An 18412-nucleotide genomic window follows, 5' to 3' on the forward strand; every position below is an offset into this window, starting at 1 on the left:
GATGGCTCCATTGTGAGACTGCAGCATGAGAGAAGGAGGCTATCAATAAAGATGACGGCCATGCACGGCGCTCACTCACAACAGGTGTGACAGACGTGAAAGGAAACGGGACTGCCGGTTGTTTTGATTCATTTATTTGTTCGGCTTTAAGAAACGTGTGGACGGGACAGAGAGAAGTCAGTCAAGTGCAAATCACTGGATGAGTCTTTGGGCTGGATGAGTCTTTACAGGAGCATGCAGTGCACTTGCACAAAGGCTTAAATGGCAGCCATTAAGACTGAACAAGAAACCAGGGGGGAATTTCAGATGTGAAAAGTGACGTGCGCCTATTAAGTTGTGAACAAGTTTGTAACTACTCCTCCATGCAACACACGGCCAAGTACACAAGAAGTGACAGACAGGAAAGACGAGACAAGAAGTAGCTTATTCAATGTGAAAATAAAACGCACAGGGGAGATTGTGGTTTTGCAGAACCATTCAGGTTGAACACTGTGACCTCCTGAGAGACCTGCTCTCATGAAGAAAAACCAAACTGAACCACCCCCCACCCTTACACTTGACAACATTTGGCCTAATAGGGGAGAAAGACGATATCAGCGACAACACAGCAGCAGAACAGCACTGATGTAAACAGCTCAAGGAAGATTAAGAGAAAGTGATTACATTTCAACGATATATCATCAAATTAAAAGCGTGGCAAAACTAGAGGAAAAAAATATGTTGTACTCTTTTGAGAAATATAGAATAGTAGCGAAGATTTGTCAGATTTCTTTCTTTGTTTTTATTTTACTAGTGGTAAACCCACCAATATAAACTGTAATAGTAATGTGGCCGTATACTGTCACGTATTCAATCGTTTGTACATAACTGTAAGTGGATGTCAGAGAAGTTGGCGTATTAATGTCCAAAGATATTTCTCTGAAAAGATTGCAAATAATAATAATGTGTCCAAAATCACAAAAGGTCATGGCGCTGCCTTTTGCTTTTTAATTTAAATACAGAATCACTGTTTGATCTGACATTGTGTGGAGTTTGTGCACTTGTCGGAGCAAGCACGAAAGGGCATGCTGCCTCCTGGTGGATAAGGTTTATAAATACATTCTTGTCTGCCGGAAGAAACTTGCATACGTATGTGTATAAACTGGACAAGGCCAATTTAAAAAAACAAAAAAACAAAACGGTCTGGCTAGAAAAAAAAAACCCTTGAAGAAACAGTAATAGTACCAACAAACATCAAAACATCCCCATAAGAAATTTGTCTGCGTCAATCAATGTCAAGTTCAATTTTCATTCAACAACAAAAGAAAAGGTCAGTGGTGTTTACAGCCGTTGTTTAAAACAATCTGCTTAGCAGTAACAAGTAGAGTGCGAAATGCAGGAAGAGCTATCAAACACAGAGGAATTTCAATTTCAGCATCAATGATTCAAGTGCACGTGGACGCAAAGTGAGTAACCCTAAAAGATGCGTTCTTGAAAATCAGAGAGAAAAAAAATATTTAAGAGGGCTGTGAGGTTAAAAACAATTAAATTCAAATGAAATGAAGAGTATAAACATACATTCCTTCAAAAGACCTAAAGTCACATGTGATGATAGAATGGCAGAGGTGGAACTTGGCACCACGGGTTCGAACGAGCCGTGAACAATGTTGACTGCTCAACACAAAAGGAGACGACAGACAAGCCGTTTAAGACATGACACAAGGTGGCACGAATACTGATAAGAAGCCTGGCAGGCCTGTGTTGTTTTGATGAAGACCTTTCACTCAAAAAAAGGTTCAGAGTCAATTGTTCCAGCTCGCGATAGGAGACCTACTCGCACTCCTTTAAGAAAAAAAATCTCCCTTTACAGCAGACGGCTGGTGCGACGCCGCTCAGTTGTCCTCCTCGTCGTCGCTGACGAAGCTGCGTCCGTCCTGGCTCGTCTCTCTCTCCCGCAGGAAGGTCTGCCTGATGGCCTCCAGCTCCGTCAGCTCCAGCCGCACTTTCTCCAGGTGGAAGGAGCGCCGGTTCTGGATCTGTCGCATGGGGAAGGGGTTCATGTCCATGAAAGCGATGCTCATCAGCTTCCTGGAGAAGAGAGAAATTCAAGAGAAATTTAGCCGGCGTGACTTCCTGCTGTCTCTGACCTGGAAGTACAGGAAGTAAAGTATGAAGGCCTGCTGTTCAGGACCAAAAAAAAAAAAACGGCAGTAATTGTACCTTGAATCCAGGATTGTGCGTGTGAAGCATCTGAGACATTTGAAGATGGCTGTAGAATCTTGTAGTTTTAGGAACTCCTCCTCTTTGTACTTGAACAGAGCGAGGGCGAAGCGAAATATGATCTGTGTAAAAAAAACTAAGTTTTTAACATACAAGTCAACAAAGAATCAGCATTGCTGACAACTCCTCAGTCCAATGTCTAATGACGTTTATTATTTATCTCGACTGTAGTTTTTTGAAATTAAGACTCTGCGACTGCGACTCTCACCTTTGGCCCTTCATAAAGAAAGGCATCCCAGATCTTGAAGAGGATGTCGCTCACCACGCTGTCCACAAACACCACCAGGAACCAGTTGAAGGTTATGAGGGAAAAGTCCACCTTGTGCTGCTCGAAGTGGGCGTGAAGCCTCGGCAGCTTCTCGCTCATCAGGTCCCTGAAAACCCGCTGGTCCACCTGCGGTGACACGGAGCATTGAGAATTAAGAGGAGTCGAGGAGAAAAGACATTCCTGCGTTGAGCTGCTTTTTTGAAAGCTCCATCCATCAATGGTCCTAGGTCCTGGAGTCATTTATTGAATTGATTTGATGAATCGTTTCAGCTCTACTTCGATGTGAGGCTTCAGCTCGCTCACCTGCGAGCCGAGCAGAGTCTTGGTGTAATAGTCTCTCGGCATGAAGACCTCCACGATGGCGATGAGGCTCCAGAATGCGTCCTCCTGGTCCAGGTACAGCAGAGCGATGGCCGCCAGTCTGAGCAAAACGACAGGAAATAACATTAACATGATGGCGATGGGGATAAGTGAAAGACCAGAAGAAGGAGAAGAAGTGCAGCCCCTCCTCTACCTGTTGAGCCCCTGGCAGTAGCCGATGTCCGGGTTCCTCCAGGAGAACGCCATCAGGACGTTCCTCAGCTTCTGGATGCCGCCGGCGCTCGGGGAGGCGTAGAACTTGTTGTTGGGGAGGGTCCGCAACAGGTCCAGCTCGATCTGCTTGGAGGCCGGGTTGGGCTTGTCCCGGGCCACGTTCAACAGGGTCTCGTAATAGTCGGGCGGCAGGTTGTCCCGGAACTTCTTGACGTGGAAGGAGACGCACCAGCGCCACACCCGGGGTCGGTGCTCGTGGGGGATCCCGCTGCGGATCAGGGCTTTGAGCTCGGGCGAGCGCAGCAGGTCCCTGTTCATGGTGCTGGCCAGGTAGTTCTCCCACTTGACCCCCACGGACACCTCCTGGTCCGTCATGGCCAGCGACTTGAGCTCCAGCGCTCTCACCTTGGCCACCAGCTTCTCCTCCTCCTCCTCCTCCTCCGGCACCGTCTTGAAGCCGTATGGGTCGTACTCACTGGGGATCAACACACAGCAGACACAGGGTTGTTGTGGGTCAGGTCTCGCTGCGGGCACCACATGCCATCACTTCTGCCCGGGGGGAGTTTTTTTTTATTTTGGATGACAAATTCCAGAGGACGTGCCCGAGCCTGCGCGGGAGTTGGAAGAAGAGCAACGGCAAAGCGGCCGACAGTTGCTGTCGCCGACACACAGAGCAAGTTTTTCAAGTTGACTAACACTCCTATATATACTGTTGTTGCTTGTTCTTGTTGCTTGATGTTGCACCTTCATCACATGTTTTAGAAGAACCTTCTGAGCACTCTGGACTTTCTTTTGTAGTCTCGGAATTATTGGCCTGAAAAGAGGGAGAACTGGGAACTTTAAACTCGATTTTCTGGGTGATTACTCTGGGAAAAGTCGTCAACGTTTGTCCACGTTTGGAAAACACACACTTTTAAAGTTCTGCTCCCACCTTCTACAACAGTAAAAGACCCCCTGGTGAAGACCCCATGCCCCACCTGACAGTGTTTGGCTTGAAGACGGGGTGCTCCTGCTGGTCAGAGGTCTCGGCCTGCAGCGCGTCCTCCAGCAGTCTGGAGATGACCTCACCGCCCATGTTGTGTTCTGAGGACGAGCACACGGGGGTTTTCACCTCCTGCAGAAGCACCAGGTACTTGCACTCCACCTGGCACAGCTTGGCCTCCAGGGCCGAGTACTGCAGCAAGACAAAGAAGAAGAGAAGGAACGCCGTCCTCTTTGTCACTGCGTTTCGGGGGACGATGCTGGACTTCCACATATGCACCGCAGACTTCCTGTTTTTGTTAAAAGGGCAATGCACCATTTGCAGACACAATACCTTGGCCTCCAGAGCCTTCTCTCTGCTCTCTGCATTTCTGCGCAACACCGCCAGCTCCAGGATCTCTTTGTTCAGGAACTTGTTCTGGGATTTGTAGCCCTGAAGACTGTCCTGAAATAGGAGGAACGAGTTTGGCGAGTTTAGCGTTTAAAAACAAACCCAATCTCAGCACGGCTTCTTCTCTTAAGTGTGATCTTCTATCTAAGACTTCAGATGAGTCACACTAAACCTTGAGAATGTCCAGCTCCTCCATTTGATCTCTGCTGGGGATGGGCGAGCCGCCCTCATTAGGACTCCCGCTCTGCTCGGAGCCCTGAGACAGCTTCATGATGACCTCGTCCTTGGCCTGGATGGTCTCCATCAGCATCCCCAGCTGGTCGTTCATCTCCCCCACTTTGATCTTCAGGCTCTTGAGCTCCTGCTGCAGGCTGTCCCTCTCCAGCTGCGTGCGCTCCATGTGGCCACACAGGGACTGGATCTGGCCGTCTCTCTCCTGGAGCGCAGACTCCAGCTGGGCCACCTCTCCCAAGGGTGCCGCTGCACCGTCGCCCTGCTCTGGTGAACTTGGAGGCGGCGCTGGATGGTGCACCGGCTGCCTCTCCCGCTGGGATGTCCTCAGTGTCTGCTGCAGAAGTCTCACCATCTCCTGGTGGTGTCAGAGGAGTCGTTGTTTAGTTCAGCATCTTAACTTTTATGTGGCTGCCACTTTTCTGGGTTAAGTCTGGAGCAGCTTTATTGTTTCCGACATTAAAGACGGAAGGCTTATTATAACCCAAGTGCATGAACCAATAATTACCACTTCATAAAAATATGATACAACTTATCTCTGTCCCCAAAAACATCTATGACTGTACAGACTTTCAAATCTCATCTGAAAACACCTCCTTTATAGAATTGCTTTTAATGTGTGATTAACGTCCTGTGTTGTGTTGTGAGCTGATTCATGTAATTGTCCTGTGTTCGTATCTCAATGTAATGTTTTAATGATTTTCATATTTATGTAAAGTGTCTTTGAGTTTCTTGAAAAGAGCTATACAAATCAAACATAATATTATGATTATTATTATTTCTGCATTAGTGTGTTGAACTAGAACAGAATTTACTTTACTCTAAGTAAGGTGAGTCGACAACATGTTGCATGTTCTTTCAAATTGACAACTGAATGTTGTGCAAAACCTCCTACCCTAATATGTTCTGACAACCAAAATGGGTCTCCAACCTGTCAACAACCTCCACGTCCCATCAAAAAAGTGCAAATCACACCAAGTTAAACTTCAGTTTGGATTGGTTGTGATGCAGTGACACACGGCAGGACTGAGCGCACCTTCTGACTGGCCAGCTCCTCTCTGAGCTTGGCCTGTTCCTGCTGCATGCGGCCCAGCTCCTCCTGCTGGCTCTGCAGGCGAAGCTGCATCTCTGCCGTTTTGCCGCCGTTGGACTCGGCGGCCGAGCTGTCGGCGCTGCGGCCAAACCTCCCCGAGCCCATCATGTCCCGGAGCTGAGGCCTCTTGGCACGCGACGAGCTGCGCCCAAAGTCAAAAGTAAACGCTGATCCGAAGGAATCTGAAAAGGAGGAGTTTCGTGTTACTTTTCGTGTTTAGAATGCAATTAAAAATGTGACCCCGCTTTTTATATTTGGAGAAATGTCTTTGGGGATTATGCACCCAAGGTAAGGATTAGGTCACAGCTGCCCTGAATTAACGACATTGGTAATAACCAAAATCTGTCATATAGTCATATAGTGAAGTTTCTGTAATGATTAACACACCAGTAAGTACAAGTAGAAATGAATGCTAAAATAGAATTATCGCTGCGGTCCATGCATTTTCAAATTTACCATTTCACAAAAAAACAGAACAACGTAAAGCACACGATTATGTCTTAATTGAGATGTCACATTAGAGCTATTTACTTGCATCAATGAACAAACTGAATAATTTAAGTAGTGGAATGTGATGCTTTATTGGATGATGATGACTTTCCCAGTGAGTCGGATCAAACTTGTTAAGAAGAAATTCAATTTAATTCAGTTTGTTACTTGGCAAATTAAAATCAACACCATTATAAGTTTTAAACAAGTTTTTTTTTATACACACATATATACATATATATATATATATATATACATATATATGTATCAACCTGAACCACTGAGAGTTTCCGCACATAGAGACTTCCTTCAATGAAGACTAATATTTTAACCCGGTTGGTTCTCTCTGATTGTATAAAGCGCTTTGAGACGCCTTTGGCTGTGATTTAGCGCTGTACAAATAAAAGTTTATTATTATTATTATTATTATTATTATAAGACTAATATTTTCATCATCGTTTCCGAGGGCTTGCTGACAGGTTTCAGATGCACCAGTGAAACACTGCACAATACGGAACCGCCAAAGTAAAATAAAGGCTTGCACATTAGTACACACTCTTTCTTAGCTTACAACAAAAATAATTACATAAAAGAAAAAACTGTTGTTCTGTCACTTTCTCAGCGAGTGCTTCCTCTTCGCCTTTCTCTTGCATCGGATAAGAACAACTTGATCCCACACACTGGACAAAAACAGACACTGAGTGAGGCAGCAGGGAGGGGACATACTTCTGTGCGCGTCGGTGGGGTTCTTCTGTTCTGGGAAGTCCTTGGATGGAGGGTCCACCAGCTCCCACTCCTCCGCGCTGTTGCTGAGGTTGTTGCCGGTGTAAAACACACTGCGCCTGTTCTCGCCTCCTCTCCCCGCTCGCAGATAAGACATGGAGTTCCTGACAGAGCAGCACAGCATGTCATGTCATGCAGCTGCAACTTTGTAGAATGGAAAAATAAAATCTAAAATAAAACAAACCCACGAAGCCAGAAAAAAAAAACACAAAGGCTAAAAAAAAAAGAAAAAGAAGCAGAGGAACGTACGCAGCCTTGTGGTTGTCACGTGTCCTCGCAGATCACGCAAAAAACATCTGTGACTCTCGCCTCGAGCCGGGGTGTCACATCAACCGTCGCACATTTGTCAAGAAAAGCAACTCCTTGAATCATCTGGTTAAGTTAGTTTGAATCACCTATAGATAGTTGTATGTGATATATTGTACATATACCACATATAGTTATGTAAAGTCTGTTTAGAGACAAAGTTAAAATGCTGCAGCGAAGACCTGCTTTCGGCCTAAGACTTATTTTTCAACTGTCGAAAAAAAACAAAAAAAACAAACAAGAGTAGAAAAAAAAAAACAAAAAGGACTCACAACTCTCCGAAATGTCTCTTTTCTTTTTTTTTTTTTTTTTTCTAACCATCATTTTGTTTCACCTGCCTGTCAGTGAACGCCACAGAAATAAGAAAATCAGTGCTTTACTTTCTTTTGTGTTTGTCATGGCACTGATCTCCTCCAAAACATTGTGTTTCTGTGAGAAGCTACAAACACAGGGTTAAAGATGCTGGAAATCTATCGAACTTGCTGGATATCTTATCTTGCGAGGCCACTTCTGTGTGCCTGGGTTGAATAAAAAAAAAACATGCGTGATACGGGGGAGGGGGGGTTCGCAGGTCAAACAGGCAGGGTTTGGAATCGCGCTGCCAAGATTCCACAGCGTAGAACACATTGGAGCACACAAAGGACATTCCAAACCATGCTAGACAGCAGGACGCTGCATCCCTCCTGCAAGTGGAAGCGTTGTGTGGCCAATGATGGCAAATGTTAATGACAACACGCACAACTATCTGGCAATCAGAATGAGTGCTTTGTTTCGCCAGTAAAAACACACAGAGGGAAAAACAAGATGCCTGTTTGGCATACATTTGGTTACAGTGTTTTTCCTTTTTTCAACTGAGGGGTCGCTGCAGAGTTACTGTGTGCGGGCCAAACCTGATTTCTGTGCCAAAGTTTCTGAGGGAGAAGTTGAGGGGGTTGGTGGACGCTGTGATGCTCCCCCTGGCGGACTGGATCCCCACCATCCCGCCGGCGCCATCTGCCTCCAAGTCCAGGGCAAAGTCGCTGCGGATGGTCTCCATGCTGTCACTCAGCTTCTCGCCCAAGAACGCGTCTGCAAATCAAACGTGCCAGTTAATCACAAGCACAAACACGCAGCGCTTGTGTCTATATATAGGTGTTCACTGGTCACAGCTGACCGAGTGTGTGTGTGTTTATGTGCGTCGTCCCGGTGGATTTCAAAGTAAAGCGGATATTTAATTTAGTCACCGCAGAACGCTCCTTGTTTACGGCAGAATGGAAGTCTGTGGCTTTAAGCAGCTCTCTGGAATCCATAACTGCACAATAAAAACATTTCTAAAACAAACTCAAGCCGGATGTTGCTTCTTTTTTTTTTTTGGTTCATCTTAAAAACATGCAGACTCACAACAAAAACCGGCAGCTGCTAATAAAGTTAATGTTTGGAAGTTGAAAAGACGATTAAAGCATCCACCCATGCTGGGAAAAAACAAAATATCTTAACCTCAGCTGAGAAACTGTAACATGTCACACAGAGCCCCAAGGGCCTGGAGGCGTTTGACTCGACAATTATTAACGCTGAAAAAGATAAGCTGAGTCACACTGAACTTGAATGTCCTCCTTGCTGTTACGGGGAAATACCAGAGTTATCCAGGACTGGACTGCAGAACAGAACTGCGTGTTTTTAAAAAGAGAGGATGAAAAAATATAGAAGATGGTAGATATTAAGCCTGTTTTCTAAAAGTGGTTTCTCTCAGACTTGCTAAAGAAATATAAATGTTGTTGTATGAAGTTTCAGGTAACACCCCGATATAAAAAATTAGAAGAGATTGATTTCCCTAAAATGGAATTTCAAAAAGCAGGGATGCTTTTCGTTGACGAGAGAACACGGATCTGCTAAGGACCTGGTGGCTTCTCATCTTCTCATCTTCTCATCTTCTCATCTTATCATATGATGCTGCTAAATCTTACACACTGGGCCGTTGGATGTACACAATGCCCAGATAATGCTGTACAACATACACAGCTGGGATGTTGGGAGTGGCTGACACAATGCTGTGGCAACCTGTGACTGTCACGCCGGTGAGATTTTTGAGGAAACTGACTCCCAACAGCCTCATCCCAGACTGTAACTCGGCTCCTCAACACATGGAAACCTTGACTCATATCTCCTTCCTGCCGCACCGTGCAAGCTTCACAGGTCAGCACCTTGATTCACCACAGCGTGGGTATAAAATATTAAAAAAAAAAAAAGCTTATTATAATCCTGAAAACAATGTGAACAGACTGCCCTTGTTCTCAGTGTGATGATCGATGATCATGATGACGCTTCTGGCACTTTTGCTGCATGCCTTTAAATTATAAAGGCATGCATATGTCCCTGTTGCTGCGGGTCAAACCCAAGTTTAGCACCCCCCCCCCTCCCCTACTTTCACCCTGCAGACAGTTGGTAACTTCTCAATCAAATCAGCATATCTTGTACTGCATGTTTTTATCAATCCAACAGAGGTGTTGGATTACACCTGGTGTGGACATCAATGGCAATGACGGTACAAACTGCACAGTACTGCGTGTGTGTGTTGTTGTTGTTTTTTTTACCATTTTCTTTGGCCACGAGACCAGTAGGGGGGAAGGCTAAGGTCGGGGAGCTCCAGCTGTCTCTGTGACCTGTGCCTCGGGTGTTGCTGTACTCCCAACGTTTCTGCTGCAGCTGCTGCAGCCAGTAATGCATCACCTGCCTGGTGGGGGCCTGCAAATGCAAATGCGCATGACAAGTCAGACAGAGTCGGAGTCAGAGAGCGATCAGAGAAGCAACAAAACTTTGAAATCGTGAAAGAGCCGTTGAGTTTAAAGACTCAAGCGCGGAGGATTTAGTAGAAAGCAACTTCAGTATTTCTGTTTGCGCACCACACTGTTCTGTAAGACAAGTCATGCGGAAGACCAACCTGATTGCAGTTTATTATCTGAAAGCTAAGCAAACAAGGCGGCAGTGGCCATTAATGTATGCAACGTGATAAGATGCTACTAAATACCACACAATGACTTCAATTTGTGTACCTTTTACGGACAGTAGGAGGAAACCACAGAGAACCACCACAGACACAGCGAGGACCTGCAAACTCCAAACAGAAGACCCAGAAGTCGAACCCTCAACCTTCTTGCTGTGAGGGCTGACTGCTGCGGCACTGTGTCAAAACTTTGGGATACCCCTGCATTCGGGATTGTTAACAATTAATCGATTATCGATTAATTGTCAATTAAGAGTTTAATCGATTAAATTAAATTAGTCGCAATTAATTGAAAAAAAAATTACACAGGGTTTTTTGTTGTTTTTTAAACGCCGTGGTGTGTACCTGTACACCTAGAACAAGTTACTTTTAAACAAAAAGTTTAAATGTGACCCATTAGAAGTCATCTTAAAGTCAGAGCATACATGTGTAGGCTATTTTTCCTGTTCTCTAATGTAAAAAAAAATGCTCACACTGGACCCTGTGCTGTGTTCCTTACACATTTTTCTTTGTGAAATTTAGGTTCGCCTGTGTCATGTGAATGAGAGCAGGGCCTGGTTTCACTCTCAGTTCCATCCTACGGCTCAGGCAATCTGGTAAAGTCGTTTGCTAAATAAAACCCCTTGATGACGCCACAGTCTGGCTTGACTTAAAAAAAAAAAAAAAAAACAGATGCACCTGCCTTGGCACCAGCCGCGGTCACATGACAACCGAGAAAACCGATCATGTGACACATGCTGCCAGCCACCCAGCAGCAGTCAGACGTGCCAGCTGATGATGATGATGATGAGGGCACAGCCTTGAAATCACAGTCCACATGTAAACAGTGAGCTGCTTGGATGCAATCAAACAGAAAGGAACCCGTGCTGACTAATCGGGAGTCACCAGCGTCGACGAAAGCGAAATAAGCGGTGGGGCAAATGGAGAATTAGACCATAAAAAAACAAACAAACAAACAAACAAAAACTATTCTTGAACTAAAACAGTCACGTTGGAATGGGTGTGTCTGCGTTCCCACGGGTAAGAAAGGAAGTAGCGAATGTGACAGCGACCGCCACACGCCGGAACCAGGAGGAAAAAGAAAAAATATATATAAATAAAGTTCCTACCTTGAGCAAGAACTCCTTGCCGTCGGCACGGATGTCGAACTGGCCCTCTTCGCCCTCCACGTCGTAGCTGAAGCAGGCGTTGCCGACCTCGATGTGGCCGAGCGGCAGCGCATCCTGGGGAGTCTTGAAGTAGTACAAGTAACACTTCCTCGGATCGTACACGAACCACCTCGGCTTGTAGCCCCTGAGGGGCCCCATGCCGGAGAACTTGTTCAAGTAGCCGCACAGCTTGGACGCCTGCTGCTCCTTGGCCCCCTCCGTGTCCGGCAAGTCCACGGACCTGGAGGCCACGACCCGCGGCGCCGCCGCCGCGGCGCAGGAGTTTGCATCGCTTCCATCCTCCTCGTCGTGCATCTTTCCGCGAACTTTATTCTTCGTGCCGGATGCGCGCTGCCGTTTCCATCCGCATGACTCGCCTGGCTCCTGGATGAGGAAGCGTGGGAGATGTAGTTTATCGGAACGGTGACGTGGTGAAGCGGAGCGAGGGTGTAGTGGCGGCGGCTTGCCGCCAGGTGGAACCCGCTTGTTGGTAGCGCCAGCTGCACTTGTTGACAGCTCTCAGTATGACAGCGAACATAGCTACCGATTTGTGTTCTTATTATTTAGAAAGCGTCCTAAAAAAAAAAAAAAGAAGAAGAAGCTTAAAATAGTGTGATTAGCTTGACTAAATGGGCCACAAGAAGACAAGTCCTCAATCTGAAGACATTTTTTTGCCTAAGAAGACACACGGGCATGTGGGAAATTATTTTCTAAACTATTTTAACGGTATGTTGTTGTGTAAGATGTAGTTACATCAAAGCATTGGAACGTTTATTTGAAAAAGCTCTAGTTGGAGCAGCGATGCCAGGGCAAAATCACAAACACCCAGAGCAGATCCACCTTCCAGGGTGCTGCTATGCTGTAACATGGTCACCTCCTCTAATGCTGACCTGCTTACGATTTTATTGTAAGGGCTTAGTGCTACTCAATGAACCATCCTTATTTTATTAGTGAATTTGTCAACCAAAAACAGTGTGTGATTTAATCCTTTAAACTTGCCCCGAGTGGGAGAAATACACGTCTGTAACCATCAATTGAATGTTTAAACATTGTTAATTCATTCAAAAATGGAGCAATATTTTTTTTCTGACATCCTATTTATCGCATGAAGTACCTCAGCTGCTGTGACGACAACGAAAAATAACGTGTTTAAAACCTGCAAAAAGAATTTTCCCTCGTGGGTAAAAATTAACAAACTAAGTAACAAATCTATCATTACACGCTTTAAAACAGTCCCCACAAAGTCTTAAGCTACGGGTATGCAGATGACGGTGGCACAAGGTGAAAAATATTGAGTGAGAGAAAGAGAGAAAAAGCGCAGTTCCAATAACTTTCTCGGAAACTACGTCTAATGTATGAGAAGCTGAAGGAGGATCTCCTCTCTTGTTTTCTTTCAGTTTCATGTGGGCCAAATTGGAAAAGTGGTGGGCATCAGAGAGTAAACAGCATGCAACCGCTGCTCGACTTGGTCATTTCCTTCTATTGTCATTGAAGAGATAGAAAGGAAACATAATGTGTTTATTAAAACATGAATAGAACACAAGACGCTTATTTGTTTTGATCTCTGACTATTTTAGTCTCAACTTTGACTTACAATGTGGTGGAGTTGGTTAGATGCCCTTTAAGTGGTTTAAGGGAAAAGTGATGCAACTCCAACTGACTTTTGACCTTTCAAGTTCAACATCCCACTTACACAAGTGTCTTTTGAGAAAACAAAAACAATAACCTTGTTTCGGTTACAACTAAAAAAAATTTGTCACAAATGGATTAAATACATTTTTTATTTTAAGGTTCACATGCATTTCTTTATTTGCATCGACAATGTGATTAACATTACCCGGTAATATAATAGGGCAAGGAGCCTCTGCACACCCCCAGAGGAGCACAGTATGACTCAGAGAGGCATGAACCGATGTTCAAATTGTAGGCCGGGGCTGCAGCCTAACTTAGTCATACGTGGAACATGGATAATGACACTGTACTATCAACTGTATGGAAAATGAGGTGGAGAAAATGTAGGGTAACGTGATTTTCAAAGACGACTTTGAGCGGCTGGAAACGGTTGACAAATGGGAATTTGGTTGTTTCTCTCACTGTATTAAAATGAGGGACACTGCTGTTGAAGCCGACTCAGCGTGACGCAGTCTCTCTGGTCAGGTATTGTTCCCCCACCCCAGACAGTTTCTACTGTTCACCCCCAGGGCTAACCAGAGAAGGTGATTCACAGTGACTTGGGGGCAATGGGGTAAATGAGTTGTCGAAACATCCCACCTTGGTGTTTGTTTACAACCTCAATAATCTCACACAAACATAGAGATTCTTCCAAACTGTTTCCTTCCTTTCAGGCATGAGGCCCCTGCATCATCAGACCCAGTCCAGAAAACACAGAAGATCCTCTGACGCAAGCTTGTCTCTCGGTAACCAGACAGTCTGTGGGTAAAAACATCTCCTCTCGCACATGAACCTCAGTTTCTGTGCAGCTTACTTTCCATTTTCTCTTCAGGAAGTCGCCTTTGTCATGCAAATGAGCTGTGTGAGCCTCAAGCGAGCGTCATGCCTAGACACTGCCTACGTTCCAAGTAGGGCGGAAAAACTTGTGTAATTCTAAATGTCATGTGTCTATATCTTTGATGTTGTCTCGTACTCCCCTCAGTTAGTGTCTGCTTAGATGTGCGGGGAGACATTTTAGCACTTGCTGAGATGACAAAGGGCTCAAATTGCACACTGGCTTTCTCAAGAAAAGGTAAGTTCGACATCTCCACTATGAAATAAGTCAGTTTGTGATTAAAATGAAACTGAATTTATGACTGAATATAAATGTTAACATTTCTCCAGAGAGTGAATGGAGCTTCTGTGAAGTGTGCAGATCGCAGAGACCTAAATGTGAGAAGACCAGCAGCTTCTCAGGGACAAGGGCAAAGAATCAATTACATTGTTTCAGGACCTGTCTGACTTTTTGCTTCAAGGTAATCGCTAGTGTTATATTGTTCTATGTTAAGTAACTATGCGCGCAAAGAAATGCTTTGCCTGACAACAGTAATTTCAGAGTCACCAAAGTCATTTTTAATTTTAGAATTGTGAATTGTGCATTTTCTTGTTTATATTGCATATTGGTAAATAGATTTGAAAACAGGTGATAATAAATATTTGTCTATATGTAAAATGTACAACCAGATCATCATCAGAGCTGATGATGGGAAAATAAACAAATCAACAAAGATTAAATACAGTCTTACAGCTTAGTTCTCCAGAGTTTGGCTTGTCATCTTCAGTGGATCTGTGGTTTTCTGTTTTAAGGGCCAAGCGAGGATGGAGGAACGGGACCCACTGGTGGATTCTCATGTTGAAGGGACTGAAGAAAGGCTGAGAGAACTGACTAAAAATTGGTTTTTAGACACTCAAGTGCCACTGATCGTCCAAAACGGCCTCTTTCCCACATGGTTCCTTGGTTTCATCACAAGGAAGTAAGTTTTTGTTAAAAAAAATAAATAAATAAATAAAAAATAAATAAATAATAATAATAATAATAATAATAATAATAATAATAATAATAATAATAATAAATTCTGGCTCTGTGAAAAAAAACCCATTTACTTCCAAGGCAAGAATACTGACGTGAGATAGTTCAGCACTGCTTGTAGATACTTTTTTTTTGTATCCAAAAGACTGCTGATCGTCTTTTTCTGCTGGAAAATGTCTTTGTGACAAACACTTTTTCTCACCTACTCACACACCACATCTGGAGAGAAAACACCTACACATCATATACAGTAAAACACGTGCTGCAAGACCATGGAAAGTGAATCATGTTGTATAGAATTTGAATGAGACTCTGTGAAATGTTTGGGAGACTTTGTGTCCTAATGACCCTTACGCCTTCTTCAGGGATGCTGAAAAAATACTGCATGAAAAAGAGTTGGGATGTTTCCTGATCCGCCTCAGCAATAAATCCATCGGTTACATTCTGTCTTACAAGTGAGTCGGCTGAACTCAAATCAGATGAGTCTGTCTCAGTCGAGGATGTTTATCAATGGATCTCACATGAATGATTATCAGTGATTATAAAAACGCTTCAACGAGCTGTGTTTCCTTGTTGCAGAGGCAGAGATCGGTGTCGACACTTTGTGATCAACCAAAGCAAATCAGGACAGTTTTTGTTTTATGGAGACAACAGAGTTCACGACACGGTGCCTGATCTCATCGGATACTACAAGACGACCGCCATTCAGCCATTTGGAGAACGGCTTACGACCTCGTGTTTTGAGGTAAGATAAAAATAAAATAAAAATCAGTTTCTTTTTACTGAGCGGCACTGGTGAAGAAAGAGGGTTCAACTGGTGTTTTGCTCTGGCAGGCACTGAGTGAAGAGCTGTATGATATCATCCAGGTTGGTCCTGAAGAAAAGCCTGCCAGTGCTGTGAGGAACTTGGTTTTGGAGCAACCGCCTTCACGGCCACCAAGGACTAACAGGACACTAACGGTGGGTGTCATTTAAATGGTTTGGTGTTTCGCAAAACTCATTACCAAGGCAATATGTCAAGTTTGCCAATGAGCTCCCCAGAACTGAGAAAGGTGCGTCCTTTCTTGACCATAATCAAAGAACGGACAATATGTACATTTTAGACAGAAGCCAAAAATATTTTATTTTTTTCTGCAGGCTCTAAACAAAGGGTTGAATATACATTTTTTTTTAGATATGCAAAGATTGTGGGATACTTTAAGATGCAAGGCTCTCTGCTGGTCTCCAGGATAAAACATATCCACCTGAAAGTGGCTACAACATGGCACCTTTTTTAAAAAAAAAAATGCTCCTCAATACACCTTTAAAAAACAATTTTGCCAACCGTCTCTCTTTTTTTTATTTCACAGGAGGAAGCGCCTCCTCTGCCGCTGCGGACCAGGAACCTCGACGGCGGCATCCTCAGCAATCAGGACGGGGTCTTGTACGCTCAGCTCAGGAAGAAAGCTCCCAAGAGGACGCCTTACAACTGTCAGAAAAAGATCCTTGAGCACAAACAGGGGCGATCGGCGGCCCAGGCCGGGAGTGCGGGGAGTACGTACGCCCCCCTCCCTGCTGCGCCGCAGACTGTCTACTCCAAACTGGGCCTGCTGGACAGCAAGACCAGGTCTCTGCCGATGCTGGACAGCGAGCAGTCTTACAGGCTGAGGTCGAGCCCCGGCACGCCGCCCAGACGGAACCCGCGGCCCGTCAGCCAGATGTACGGCTACGACCGGCGGCAGCAGCCTGACTGGTTGGACTCGTGCAGCAGCAGCAGCAGCGACAGCAGGGGCAGCTGGGAAAACGTGAGCGACGGAGCCGTGTACTACCTCGCCGGCAGGCCGGGCAGCCCGAACGCCGCACGTGCGTCCGAGGCTCAGCGGCAGCAAGAGGACTCGGTGTACGCCGAGGTCAAGCACGTCGGCGCCTGCCAGCCGACTCGGGGCCGAGAGGAGGCGGCCCAGCCCGAGGACGGCAGCGACACCTACGAGCCAGTGGAGGACGTCAGACCCAAACACAAGCGCTCGTCCTGGGTGTCAAAGGTCAGCCAGCTCTTCGGTTGTTTGTGTATCACTTTGTGTGTGCGTGTTGCTGGCAATGGTGATAATAAGCTCATTTCGTTTATCTCCGCAGAATGAGAAATGGAAGTGGCTGTTCCCCAAAACCGAAAAAAAATAATGAAGACCTTACAGAGCAACTGGAGGATTTTTTTTTTAATTTAATATATTTTACTCTGACACTAAAGTGGTGCCAACTGTGGACGCTTTTGATAAATCCATGTATATGTTTTTTTTTCCCCAGGTGGTTTGCAGTGTCACCTGCAAGTTATTTATTTAATATTTTTTAATTCTATTTTTCATATGTACAGTAAAGTCAGGTGCTAGAGAGAACATACGCTGTCTGATCAAAAACAATTCTCTGATGTTATCTTAATTAAATAAGTGTTTACAAGAGGTTGCACTTGTGCTGCTTTGTTTGAAGACACCTCCACAGCGCTTCATTCACAGGAAACATAACTCCTCACAACCCATTTCAAACCTCTGAACACAACAGCAGCGGGCATGTTAAAGGTGAAGATCAGTCTTATCTGCTGCTCTTCATCTGCACAGCTGCCGGTTTGACTTGCTCAACTTAATCATAAAACAACTTATGCCTGTGGTTTTCTTCCACATAGAAGGCAATGAGGTTTCACGGTATAGGGAGAAACAGTTACTTCCTTTAACAGATCTAAAACATGCGGCTATCACTTTTGTGTCAGGCTTCTGCAAACACCAACAGCAACACCTAGAACACCATAACTAATTTATGACACCCGAAGAGAAATAGCTCACAGCATGCTAGTGTTTACACTGTATTTGCAACAGAGCCAATGCAACATAAACTCTCATTAAAACTGTGTTTAGTTTACAGCTTCCAAAAAGATAAGAGGCTTTTTTTTGCTGCCCTAAAAAAACCTAAATAAACCATAGAAGATATTGGGTAATTGATGAAATGCAGATTTAGCCTGCTCTCCACTGGTCTTACTAAAGGTCTTACTATATTATATAGTCACCCATGTGTTAGTCTCACGTCTGCTGGAGTCTTGCAGGTAAACCTCAGGACGCCTGCAAGTCAAATTGTTTCAATTAAACATGTGATATATGCGTTCCCATGAGTTACACACTCTGTTTGGTCGCATTCAGCGCAGGCTGCTTTACAGGCTCACTATCACATTGCACCAGAAGCTTCTCAGCCAGAGCCGTAATTAACAGATGTTCTGTGAGGGACCCACAATGCCACCAAATCCTTTGTCTGCAGCCCTGGCTGTGTCATGCTGCCCTTATAAAGAGAAGTGTACTGAGGTGAGAAATGAAGTGGCTTGTCTGATAACACCACAATATTTGACTCACTTTATCAAAACTAAATCGACTGACGTGTTTGTTTGTTTTTGTCATTTGATGACATCCAGAC

The 18412-nt window shown here is 44.8% G+C and overlaps 2 protein-coding genes across 4 annotated transcripts; one reads left to right on the top strand and one right to left on the bottom strand.

Moving 5' to 3' along the window:
* Window positions 1-118: 118 nt before the first annotated feature.
* On the bottom strand, window positions 119-11851 carry tbc1d2b (TBC1 domain family, member 2B). Of its 3 annotated transcripts, XR_012928362.1 has the most exons (14): window positions 11425-11851; window positions 9906-10056; window positions 8226-8403; window positions 6973-7133; window positions 5701-5939; window positions 4606-5022; window positions 4377-4487; window positions 4039-4235; window positions 3042-3536; window positions 2831-2948; window positions 2468-2653; window positions 2200-2321; window positions 607-2067; window positions 119-571 (listed from the first exon to the last, which is right to left on the bottom strand). XR_012928362.1 is itself a non-coding variant. In XM_076038213.1 (13 exons), the coding sequence occupies exons 1-13, from the start codon at window positions 11776-11778 to the stop codon at window positions 1872-1874; spliced, it is 2925 nt and encodes a 974-aa protein (XP_075894328.1). In that variant the 5' UTR covers window positions 11779-11851; the 3' UTR covers window positions 119-1871. The 3 variants fall into 3 exon arrangements, 2 of the variants coding, with proteins under 2 accessions (XP_075894328.1, XP_075894330.1); XM_076038213.1 differs by having other exon boundaries at window positions 119-2067; XM_076038215.1 differs by lacking the exon at window positions 11425-11851 and adding an exon at window positions 10365-10603 and having other exon boundaries at window positions 119-2067.
* A 2126-nt stretch (window positions 11852-13977) lies between these two features.
* LOC142896450 (uncharacterized) lies at window positions 13978-17417 on the top strand. Its single transcript, XM_076038124.1, has 9 exons — window positions 13978-14042; window positions 14117-14206; window positions 14299-14429; window positions 14761-14927; window positions 15349-15438; window positions 15563-15728; window positions 15818-15943; window positions 16333-17004; window positions 17096-17417. Exons 1-9 carry the CDS (start codon window positions 13982-13984, stop codon window positions 17138-17140), a joined length of 1548 nt encoding a protein of 515 aa, XP_075894239.1. The 5' UTR covers window positions 13978-13981; the 3' UTR covers window positions 17141-17417.
* Window positions 17418-18412: the final 995 nt, after the last annotated feature.

The sequence above is a fragment of the Nelusetta ayraudi genome, unplaced genomic scaffold (genome assembly GCF_046127955.1).
Source record: "Nelusetta ayraudi isolate G7.1 ecotype Tasmania unplaced genomic scaffold, CSIRO-AGI_Nayr_v1 ptg000053l, whole genome shotgun sequence".
In the NCBI taxonomy this organism is placed as follows: domain Eukaryota; kingdom Metazoa; phylum Chordata; class Actinopteri; order Tetraodontiformes; family Monacanthidae; genus Nelusetta; species Nelusetta ayraudi.

Coding starts and splice junctions, on each gene's coding strand:
- LOC142896450 (XM_076038124.1), top strand. CDS start 13,982: ATGCAAATGAGCTGTGTGAGCCTCAAGCGAGCGTCATGCCTAGACACT. Junction 14,043..14,116: donor AGACACTGCCTACGTTCCAA/GTAGGGCGGAAA, acceptor TACTCCCCTCAG/TTAGTGTCTGCTTAGATGTG. Junction 14,430..14,760: donor GTCTGACTTTTTGCTTCAAG/GTAATCGCTAGT, acceptor TTCTGTTTTAAG/GGCCAAGCGAGGATGGAGGA.
- tbc1d2b (XM_076038213.1), bottom strand. CDS start 11,778: ATGCACGACGAGGAGGATGGAAGCGATGCAAACTCCTGCGCCGCGGCG. Junction 8,404..9,905: donor TCTCGTGGCCAAAGAAAATG/GTAAAAAAAACA, acceptor TTTGATTTGCAG/ACGCGTTCTTGGGCGAGAAG. Junction 2,654..2,830: donor AGACTCTGCTCGGCTCGCAG/GTGAGCGAGCTG, acceptor GTGTCACCGCAG/GTGGACCAGCGGGTTTTCAG.